General features: G+C 35.7%; 1 protein-coding gene across 1 annotated transcript; it reads left to right on the top strand.

Annotated features, from left to right (window-relative positions):
* Positions 1-8,930: 8,930 nt before the first annotated feature.
* On the top strand, positions 8,931-10,463 carry LOC137712185 (transcription termination factor MTEF1, chloroplastic-like). The gene is made up of 3 exons (XM_068451306.1): positions 8,931-9,067; positions 9,248-9,603; positions 9,814-10,463. Exons 1-3 carry the CDS (start codon positions 8,985-8,987, stop codon positions 10,365-10,367), a joined length of 993 nt encoding a protein of 330 aa, XP_068307407.1. The 5' UTR covers positions 8,931-8,984; the 3' UTR covers positions 10,368-10,463.
* The last annotated feature ends 1,169 nt before the right edge of the window (positions 10,464-11,632 follow it).

Here is an 11,632-nt window from a genome sequence, read left to right as displayed (position 1 = left end):
TTACCGCTTTGGGAGGCCTTTCTTTTCCCTAATTTTATGTTAATATGAGAATTTTCCCTTCTTGTTTTTAACAATGTCATACTGCCCCCATTTCCTTTTAAACTTAAGTAGTACTATCCACACATATTTCTTTACTTTTCATACATCTCTTATTAAAAAAGGATATGAACAGCACCACCCTAAACTTTTATCTCTTTCTAAACAATCAATTCACTTTTGTTTTTTTTAATGCGAAGAGTGAGTAAGGTTACTTTTTCTATTACAATTTTAAGCTGAGGATTACGCTAAAGCACCCAATAAGTCAACAATAATTTGGTATTAAACTTGTCACCATGGTAGCAGAAGTTCTAAATTTCAGTATTTATTATGGGAATTGTTATTAGCACTCTGAAAATAGCATTCTACACTCCAAATAATTTATCCTTTTAGTAAGGTCAATATCACTTACTAAAATTTGTAGAATTTATAGTTGTGCATATATATAAAGGGAGATGTTATCTACACACTCATTTTTACTTCTCATACATCTCTCTCAATTTCAGGCCGTCAGATCAAATAAATTGAAGAGATCAATTGACAAAAAATATACAAAAATGTGTAACAAGTGAAAATGAGCATGTGAAAAACAGTATCCTATATAAACTAAGATAAGTGGTATTTAAATATAGTTGGTGGCTCTAGGTCTCTAAGGATGAGATTGTAAATGTGAACGGATGACTACTCACCACAAGCAAGTCAACTATTAGCTTCTTCTGTTCTACAAGATTAGGTAAGGCCGTGAGGGACAAGAGAACTGGCCGTCTACGGAGTGCAGCGCTAATTTGAATGAAATACTTGGGAACTAGTAAGATTTTAAAAACTTCAGTGGCTGCCCCAGAAATTAAGGGGGAAAGTAGAGCGCCGTGCTCTCCAAAAGAAGTCCTTTATGTCTGTTATTACGAGATTGCCACTGTCTGGATGCAGAGAAATATGCTGCAAATGGCTGGGGATGGCGTTTTCGTAGTTTTGGGTAAGGTCGGGGGTACTTCTGATTGGTATTAAAAATGTGACGTCAAATTGTAGCAGCCTTGAATTCCCACGCCGCCCGTTTAGAAGATCCGAGAACTTTGCTTTACCGTGTGCAATGACCTCTCTACCCTTTTAGCGTTTGCGAGCAAAGTCAATATTGTTGTCTTGGACTCAAATAAATACTTGTTCGGTTTCCAAAAAATTAAATAAATAAATAAATACTTGTTCACACTATTAAAGGTTTTTTATTTGTTTTTTTAAATATTATTATTATTATTATTATTAAGAAGGAGAGTGATCCGAAATAATTACAATATTTTAAATGATGTGGAATTTTGAACGCGGAATGTAAGGTGAAAACCCAACATCTTTATTGGGATACTAAACCGTGCATAAAAGTGCATTTAGACTCAAGTTCCATTGTTAGATAGTGTATGTATATGTTCGGCTTAGGTTGTTATTTTCACTTGCAAGAAAACAAAATCATCAATGATTTCTTCTTTTTAAGATATTATTTTCATATTTTAGGTCTTTTCTCAAAGATTATCTCTATCAAAATCACCCAAATTCTAAACTATTTGACCGTTAGATTAAATGATAGTCATCTTACTGTTTCTTTGAATAATCATATTTGTCTATTTTTTTCACTACAATTTTTTGTTGGATGTTAAAAGTACACAATTTTTGCTTATGGAATGTATTATTAAGCAAGAGGAAAGTTCGAAACTAGTACAAAATTCAAGAGATGTGGGAGTTTCGAATCTAGGATGCATAGTGAAAATCCAACACCTTACTCACTACATATTAAAACACACACAAGGTGTCCCTAAATGGGGGGACTACTGTGGGTCTTTAGATAACCCTTTTAATTTTCATTTTAAAGATAAATAAAAAAAATGAAACTTATTCAGTAACAACTTTTAGTTTTCGTTTTGAAAAATGTTTGAAATGTTTTTGTAACTTTTTACATTTTTGGTTCGTGGGAACTTTGAATGAAATTTTCCTAGGAGTCAAATTGTGTAGTTGAGGTCATAAAATAAAATGGTGTATGATAAAGAGTAGGCAACATTTTTGGGTAGCTATTTGGTGGATTATGGGTTGGTAGTATTGAGGGTCCTAGGGTTCATATTGAGTAAAATAATGGAAGGCAGATTCTGTGTTCTCCCATTTTCCGTGTCCTTCCGTGCCTTTCTGTTTGTGTAGTCACGGTTAAGCCACGTTTACGTTTTATATTACTATTCTTTTTTGTCTTATTATCTCTATATAAAAAAAAAACAATATAAATTGTTGACGTGGCTTAACCATGACCACACAAAACAGAAGGGCACGGGAAATGAGAGAGCATAGAATCTGCCTCCAAAATATTGATAGCAAGAAACGAGCGGGTCGGTCTAGGTCAAAAAGAATTAGTTATTGTGTGTTTGGGACTCAAGTGCAATGCATGTTATGTGACGTTGGTGAAGGAGAACGGGACCCAAAAAAATAAAATTGAAAATGAATAAGTTTATTGCAATCTACTAAATAGTTTTTTGATCGAGGCCTTCTTTCATTGTTATGCATAGTTAGTGAAGGAAAAATTGTCAAAACTAAGATTATTGAGCAACATACAAATATCATCTAACAACTAAACAGCAGAAACTAAATCAAATGCACAAAAAAAAAAAAAATCTTAACTATGAAATTTCAAGCTTAGTAGTGTGTTGAACCATGACTCAACTCAAATTCAAAGAGAGAGTTGAGAATCTATTATACATTTGTAGATCCTCTTTGCATTTAAAAGCTATTTACCTAAAGTGAGGGTCTTCGTTCCTTTGTTGTCCTGCACACTCCTTTGAGCCTTTGGACTTTGGCTTCTTGGATTTGGTGGAATTGGAATCTCCAAAGTTCACAAAGGAAGGAACCTTTAATTTCTCCACACCAAAGAGAGATTTGATGAAGAAGATAAGTGAGCTAGGAGGAAGATTGAGTTAGTGAATCTCCTCATAGGGGTTGGCCTTGTAGAGAGAATGGGAGAGAAATGTTTCCTCAATTCCTCCTAACAAAACCCTAATCACGTTAGGCTTATAATCCCACATATAGTATGTTGGAGCAGGTATGTTTTTATTTAAATATTTTAAATATATTTATATTTTGGTTTATTACAAACATTAAATATAAAACATAAATTGTTATCAACCTTTGATTGCAGACATTTTTGCATTTGATTCCTAGTGGGTCACACATCCTAGGATTGCTCTTGCACGAACTTGCTTAACTTCGGAATTCCGATGGAACTCGAAGCCAGTGAGCTCCCAAAAGACCTCGTGCTAGGTAAAGATGGGAATATACATATAAGGCTTACAAGATCCACTCCCTTGGGCGATGTTGGATGTAACACAAACTAAGCAGAAGAGATGGAGAACCAATTCAGTTTGAAATTACAATGCAATACGATCCTTCTCTATATCAATACTCTTAATCACATTATTTTGTTAATAATTTATCCATGTCATCTATCCAATGTAATTCTCTAGTTTTTACGATTACTAGCCAGAGACTCTTGAATCATATCATGAATATTCTCCATCAATAGTTTGAAGGTTAGAGATTCCTTGTTGTGCACTCATATTGCCTCTATGAAAAATCAGTGATCCCAACAATGCGGTAAGCAAATCATGAAGTTATGACACATCATCAAATGATCAAAGACATATCCACAAAACAACTGTGGTGTCTCAAGTCAAAGAAATACTTTATCTAACTAGTGAGTTGTTATATGACATGAGTATGATAACTCCTAATTGATTGTGTTCGGTGAACTTACTCTCTATTGAGCACTTGCTTACTTGCCTTGTTGTCTTTTGCACCAATGACTCGAGAGCAAATCACTCTTACGTGAAATGTCCGTAAAGTATTGTCTCATGATTGACTTTTAGGGCACAATTCCAACAATTAGATCGATGGAAAATGAATTTCACCTAGCTCATCTCCACGTCTGCATAGTTAGATTGATGGAGAATGAGTTCTCTTACACTAGCTCCTCCCATGTTCAGAATTTTTTCCACGGCTAGATGTGGTGGATTTGACGGTTGTGCTGTATAGGTGCGAGTAGTGCTCATTTAGGCTCAACGAGTGATTTTTGGTTTTGATGGATACAAGTTTTGTTGGTTGGGCTTGAGATCACACTCAATAGGAGTGTTTGTGAGGCTCTTTGTCCTCTATAATTTAGGATTGAGTTTGATACGATTATAGTATCAAAATATTTGTACCAATTACCATTACCAAACTTTTGGTATCTCAAAATCTATTATCATTGTCGTGCCAAACTTTCGATATACCAAATTGTAATATGACAAATGATTTGGTTGGTATGGTATGGTATACCACTTTGGTAATTGACTTTTTTTTTAAAACCAATATCTAATTTTTCTTTTTAGTCCAATTGATATTGCCACAAGATTACATATAAATTGACCTTCTTTTCTCCTTCAATTATATATTATGTCAAACTTTTTTAGTTATTAATACAAATTTGTTAGATTAAAATTATTAAAAGAAGACCATACCTTAAGGCAACGAGTACATTATACATATGTAATTAATTGTATATAAATTTATAGGATAAGTTATACAAAACTACCCAACTATGGGTTGAACTACAATTTTATACCTCATGTTTTAAAAATTATAATATCATATATCATCTTAGAATTTGTTGTAATGTCAGATCTCTATTAGTTTTTCTGTAAATTTTTCAATTAAATGCTGATATAACTTGAGACGAGGCCTACTTCATAACCCAACTAGATTAAAAAATTAATTAAAAATTAAAAATTAAATCATTTAAATATTTTTATTTAAAAAAAAGGTAAGACCCAGCCCCACAAACCCATCATTCTTCCCCATTACACTGACGACATCCCATCTTCAGGCACCCAACCTCACCACCTGCCTCCTCCGCGAGTCCTTCGACTCCCCCCATCTCTGGGCACCCTGCTTCCCCAGTACGCCTGCGTCCTGCCGCCGTCGTCCTCCTCCTCAAACCCCCAGAACAGCAGCAACCACCACCAGTACTACCCAATGACGTCATCATACTCCTCTTTTTCCGCTTCCTTCAAGGCTGTTATTGCCGCCTCTTCTTACTCTTCTCATTCCTAGCACACCCTCGTGCTCGTCATCATACCTTTGCCTCCCCCTCCCTCAGCATTTACATACTCTTCTCAGCTGCTAACCCCAACAAGGTCGGGATCAAGTACCGCAAGTCCAGGTTCACCATCATGTACCTCGAGATTTCATTGGGCAAGGCCTCCATCCCCGGCTTCTACCAGGACGTCGACACTGTCCACCAAGTCGTCACTACCATCGCCGTCGATCGGGTCAATTTGATGTCGCCTTCCTGGATTAAAACCCATTTTCCAATTTTGCCTCGAATTTTGTTTGGCTACTCAGAAAACCACAGAAACCCACTATCTTCGCTAGTGGAGAGTTCTTGGAGCCGTGTTTCTTCCAGAAGAGAAAGGGTTGATGTGGAGGTGGAAGGAAGGGGAGGAGACCAATAGAGGGAGGGGGAGTCGAAGGAGTGGCAGAGGAGGTCGAGGTGGAGGTTGGGTGCCCGGAAATGGGATGTCGTCGATGTACTGGGGAAGAATGATGGGTTTTGGGGGGTAGGACCCACGTTTTTAAAATAAAAATAATTAAATGGTTTAATTTTTAATTTTTAATATTTAATTAAATTTTTAATCTAATTGGACTAAGGAGTATGCCTCATCTCAAATCACATCAGCATTTAACAGAGAAATTGATAAAAAAAATTGATTATGGTCTGACATTGCAATAAATTCGTAAGATGAGGTATGTCATGTAATTTTTAAAACATGAGGTATAAGATTGTAATTCGATGTATAGTTAAGGTAGTTTTCTGTAATTTATCCAAATTTATATACACAATAAGGGTCCTTATATATATGAAATAGGATTTTACATATACTGTTACATTAATTTTAAACCTTTAAATTACATGACATCCAAGGGTTTTTATTTATTCATTAAATGACATGAATGTTTATGCGGATTTTAGCTAATATTAAAGATAAAATAAAACTGAAAAAACATAAAATTTGGAAAATTAAAAAAAGAAGATAATTTAAAACTGAAAATTAGTGCTTCCATTCCCATTTCGATCAAGATTTGGATTCACACCCTAGCTGTCGTGAAAACAAATAATCAGACATTGAACCCTAATAAAAAAAATTATCGTATCTCTTCTTTGCTGATGAGATATACAATGCATGGATGAAATCTCTTCTTTCATTTTATAAAATAAAACCTAATAATAACAAAACAACATAATTTTTATTAAAAGAAAAAAAATACCAGGCATAGGTAATACCTTGCGTAAACAAGGATTAAGATAGTTTGTTTGATTCGAAAACTGAACTGACACAACTACCAAGATTTTGCAAAACTAAATTTACAGATATGAACAGTAATATAGGGTTTAGGGTTTTGCTTTGCTAACCTACTAAGGACTTAAAAGACTAATAGTTTGATTCGTTGTAGAGGGCATCATAATTTCGTATCAATCCAAGGCAAGGAAGTTGCACACCTCATTGGCAAAGAGGACGGTGGAGGCTATGAATTAATGGAGTTTTACTTCTTTCTGGTTTCCACGCGTATAATGTTTCTTCCCTTTTAATTATATATTTAATTTCCTTTCAGATTTTACGGTTTTATTTTTTTTAGTTTTATTTTATCTTTAATATTAGTAAAAATTCACATGAGCATTCATGCCATTTAATAAATAAGGATGTCATGTAATCTAAAGGCTTAAAAATAGTTTTATTTTACAAATATATAATCATTTTGGTACTGTATGCTATTGGTTTTGGATACCATTACTATACAAATTATATTTGGTATAGTACAAGTATAGGACCATTGCCGGTTGATACAAAAAGTTGGCACAAAATTGGTAAGGTACAGTAAATATTCTAAAAACGGTCTAGGCGGCGATGGTCCACCCGGATTAGCCTAAAATCGTTTACTAAATCCAAAAGACTATTGGGCGGCATTAGGCATCCGTTTGGAAGGGCTAGGCACCCATCTAGGCGGGCTAGGTGGCCTCGAAGGCATGGGAAAAAACTTGTCGCGACAATCATGACTCATAGAGAAAGAAACTTCTTTGCATCTCGCGCGCCCGGCCTACCTGCTATGTCTCTTGGGTTTCGCTGTTTCCTTCAGGTTTTTTGTTTAAGATGGTGACACCCTTTTTTATTAAGGAAAACTAATGAAAAGTCCAAAAAAAAACTTTAGTTTTAATGAAAAATGACAAATAAAGGTGTAGTGAATAGTACCAGGAAAAAATAAAAATGTGATCTTTCGTTAAAAGTGAACAGTACGTGTTTTGTTAAAACTCCATTTTTTTTAAAGCTAGCGTATAAGGGCCAACTTTCTATTTTTTGAATTTTTTTTTAATTCAAAATTGGTTATAATTGTATGTTAAACTTTGTGGGCTTTTAAATTGTTACAAAACCAACATAGAATTCAAAATTTTTACACGGATATTCATATTTTAAATGCTAATAGACATTTATTATATGATAAATGATAAATATACTTAAACCTGCCTAGTCCGTTTAAGCGCTAGGCTTTAGTCTATTGTCTGACTAGCGTTTAATGTCTTTTAGAACCTTGAATACGGTTGATAATATGATTAGTATAGTAATAAGGTAAAAAATTCCACTTCTGCTTTACTTTGCCATCTTTTGGGTGAATTTAGTTTGCTTTTTTTTTTTATTGGAGCAAATGTAACATGCATTACCAACAACAAACATTACAACACAGAGGCCCAACAACAAAAAACACAAACAAACAACAAAGGCCCAACCAAAAGTTGAGACCAAAACAAAGAAAACAAAGAAACAACCCGAGTTGCTGCGTCTTCCGCTATAACCGCCGCTGCAACCACCAAAACAGCAGCTGTGCATGTCGATCTAGCCAAATTCACCCCCCAAACAAAGCCTCGCCTCACCGATACCAGCAGCCAATTCCAAGCTTCACTCCAAGCCTAGCTACAGATACCTGTGAACCTGCAACCAAGTGAAAGAAGCTCATGGCAGTCCATGAGCAACACTGCCAACAAGGGTAGACAACAAAGAGAAGGTGGGGGGGTGCAAGAAACATGTAGGAATAAGCATGTAAGAATTAATTGAATTGAATTGAATTGTTGAATTTCTTAAGAAACATGTAAGAATTAGCATTATTTTTTAATAATCCTTTCATACCTTAGACGACGAGCTCATTTTTCTACTTGCAAATAACGTATCTTCAGTGTAAAAATTTCATAGTTGAACTGTTTTATTTCTTAATCTCTATTTCAAGATCATCCTTACAAATTTGAAACGGAGACTATTTAGTCATTCTAATGTATCAAATAAATTAATAGTTCATTATCGTATGGTGAATGCATTAAGTTAATGCTTGTACTGTAGCCAAATCCGACATTGAGAAAGTACATGAGCTGATAGTATATTTAAAAAGTTTCAATTTTTTGTTTTGTTTTAAACAAACAATATTATCTACACTTAGGGGGAGGGGAGTGAGTTAGCAATAATGTGGTTTAAATTCTCCATTAGAGAGAATCGAACATAAGATCTCTCACTTACAATTAAAGAAGAATTTCATTTGATCGTAATAATAAGTGGCTAAAAAATTTCACTTAAAAAAGGAGAATTAGCATGAATGATAGTTTATTTGACATTTGTTTGTCATCATTTTATAATAACAATGACACAACGGGGTAACATAACGACAGCTGATGATAATTACAACCAGGTGAATTCCTCCTTAGTCTCCTTAAAAGAACCAAAAGAAGACGAAACGGTGCGTTTTGTACCGGGTGTAGTGACTGCGGTGACCTGCGCAAACACCCTAATGATTAATGAAGATGTAATAGGAGGAGTAACGGTGAGGAGACTGTCGTTGGGAAGTACTGAAGAATGAATAAAATTGCAGCTGCAGCTTCAGAAGCTTCAAATTTTGTAAGAGCTTGGCAGTTGCTTCGCTATGCTGCTTCTCTCCAGTAAGTTTCAATTCCCACCGCAGCTTTTGCTTTTCATTGCTTCCTGCGGTTATGATTGTTTGATTGAATAATTGATTGCTTGGTTTCTAATGTAAAACCCTAGAATTCGTCGTCTTAAATTGCAGAAATGTGTGAATTCTGAATTACCCTTTTGGTGTTGTTGTTTGTTTTTCTTTTCAGTCCACCACATTTTAGCAGATCATTATCATCAGAACCGTTGTTAGAATCTGGATTAGATGAAGCACAAGAATGTGAAGGCTCTATTACAGTGTCGTATCTCGTTAATTCATGTGGATTTTCCGCAGAAAAGGCTCTTACATTGTCTAAGAAAGTAAGCTTCGAAACCACAGAGAGACCAGATTCTGTCCTTGGTCTTCTCAGAGACCATGGATTCGCTGATTCCGAAATCTCCAAACTTGTTAGTAAAGTCCCAAGGCTGCTTTTAGCCGACCCTGAGAAGATCCTTTTGCCGAAACTTGAGTTTTTGCGTTCTCTAGGCCTTCAGGCACGAGCATTGCTCTCGCCATCTGTAGGAATCCTATTTTCTTGACTGCCAGCTTGAAGAATGCTCTAGTTCCTGGTTTTAATCTCTTCAAAAAGGAACTCCTCAGTGATGAAAAAGTTGTGAACCTTATAACACGTTCGTGGGGAGTTTTGAGTGATAGGGTGCAAAGTAATATTGCTCAAAATCTCTCAGTTCTGAGAGCACTTGAAGTGCCGCAACCCTCTATCTCTGTATTACTGAGCTGTCACCCCGGAGTCAGTGTGTCAAAAACCTGATGACTTTAACAAAGATGTGGAGAAGGTCGTCGGTATGGGATTCACGCCTAAGACGTTAACATTTGTCAATGGACTCCACGTGATTGCGACAATCACCAAATCGACATGGGTGCACAAATTGGAGGTTTACAAGAGCTGTGGCTGGACTGAAGAGGAGATCCTGTTGGCTTTTAGAAAAAAACCCACTTGTATGTGTCTGTCAGAGAAGAATATAAGAAGTAAAATGGATTTTCTTGTAAACAAGATGGGTTGGCAGCCTGCATATCTCGCCAGATATCCCGACTTTCTATCACTTAGTCTGGAGCGGAGGATCATTCCAAGGTGTTCTGTCATTAGAGTCCTGTTGGTGAAGGGCTTGCTGAAGAAAAAGTATTCCATATCATCATTGTTGATTACCATTGATAGTTGCTTTATAAGTAAGTTTGTGACTCGCTATCAAGGAAGCGTGCCTCAACTTTTGGATATCTTTCGAGGGAAATTAAGTCTTCAGGAACTTGGCTTTCAATTTGAGGGAAAATGATGGCAGAAAATTTGTTGTAAGCACAAGTTCATGTATGCACGGTTCCCTCCTTCACTGCTGTTAATTTAAGCACCTGCATTACTCGCAGGTTTGTTTCATTGTTTGCTTTCAGTTCATAAATGTGTGTGTGTGTGTCCCTGCACCCTGCACTGCTTTCAATTCCAATGCCGTTTCCGTTCGATAACCATTTTGTTCTTTTGTTGGTTTTAAATTCTTGTTTTCGTGATAGTGAGGAAATATGTAGGGGAAATGAAGGATGACAGAAGAACAGATGAAGGAAGGTGGGAGAGATGTAGAAGAAATGTTCAGGGAAAGGAACACAACATGAAAACTAAAAACTAAAATATATTTTAAGTTGGTTTCACTTTCAAGATTTTGTTTTCATTCATTCTTCCTTATTTCTTCCCCTCTCTCCATCACCCTTCTTCATCTCCGTTTTTCCACGTACTTTTTCCGTATCTCAAGCACAAAAAGTGAAAAACCAAAACCTAAGCACGAAATAGTTATCGAAGTGGCCCTAAGTATTACTGAAATTCTACTCTACTTGATTCCACACTGATTTGTTTTCTTTTCATTCTTATTTCTATCTATGATAGGGGTTTAGATTTTCTGTAGGAATATACCATTATGTACATGAGTCGCACACCTTAAACCCATCTTTTTATGTGGTTTATTGCTTTTGTTCCCGAAAAATTGAATGGTTGCACATGACTTCTTACTTACCGAAAATTTATGATTGCATAGTACTCCCTAAGTGTGATGATAGGAGCATATTTATGCGACTTAATTGGCTTGTTCTTGTGCATTTACGTTGTGTTTCCTTAGTTATTTTAGTCCTTTATGCTTCTTTTGTGTGTTTTTAGGTTCATATGGCTAAGGAAGCAAAATGGAGCATTTTGGAGCAAAATTGGATTTGGAATGGATAACTTATGTTTGGAGCAAAAGAAATGGACGAAATTGAAGACCAAATTGAGTTAGGATTCCTAATCACAAGACGATTCCTAATCAAATGAGGAATCCTAGTCAAAGAATGTTTCCTACTTGAAGTAGGAAGGTTAAGCCAAAGTTTCCTATTTTGGTTTAATCTTTCCTAATCTTTAAGGACTCCATATTTCAGCAATATCAAAGGCTCCTACCTATTCTAGGTCATAAAACAATGTCCCTTGCAAACCTAAAGTCATTGCCGTGTGTCCCCTTTGTGTTTCCCTTCCTTGCCGTGCAAGGAAGTGCCTTATTTCCTGTTTTAAACCATTTAAACACATTCC

Source organism: Pyrus communis, chromosome 13, assembly GCF_963583255.1.
Source record: "Pyrus communis chromosome 13, drPyrComm1.1, whole genome shotgun sequence".
Taxonomy (NCBI): domain Eukaryota; kingdom Viridiplantae; phylum Streptophyta; class Magnoliopsida; order Rosales; family Rosaceae; genus Pyrus; species Pyrus communis.
Note: the sequence above shows the minus strand (reverse complement) of the source record. Positions and strands in the feature narration are given on the sequence as shown.

What these genes read in the sequence shown, in the direction of transcription:
- LOC137712185 (XM_068451306.1), top strand. Translation starts at nt 8,985, where the DNA reads ATGAATAAAATTGCAGCTGCAGCTTCAGAAGCTTCAAATTTTGTAAGA. An exon ending in CGCTATGCTGCTTCTCTCCA is followed by an intron (nt 9,068 to 9,247) that starts GTAAGTTTCAAT and finishes TTTTCTTTTCAG; the next exon opens with TCCACCACATTTTAGCAGAT. An exon ending in GCTCTCGCCATCTGTAGGAA is followed by an intron (nt 9,604 to 9,813) that starts TCCTATTTTCTT and finishes TGTATTACTGAG; the next exon opens with CTGTCACCCCGGAGTCAGTG.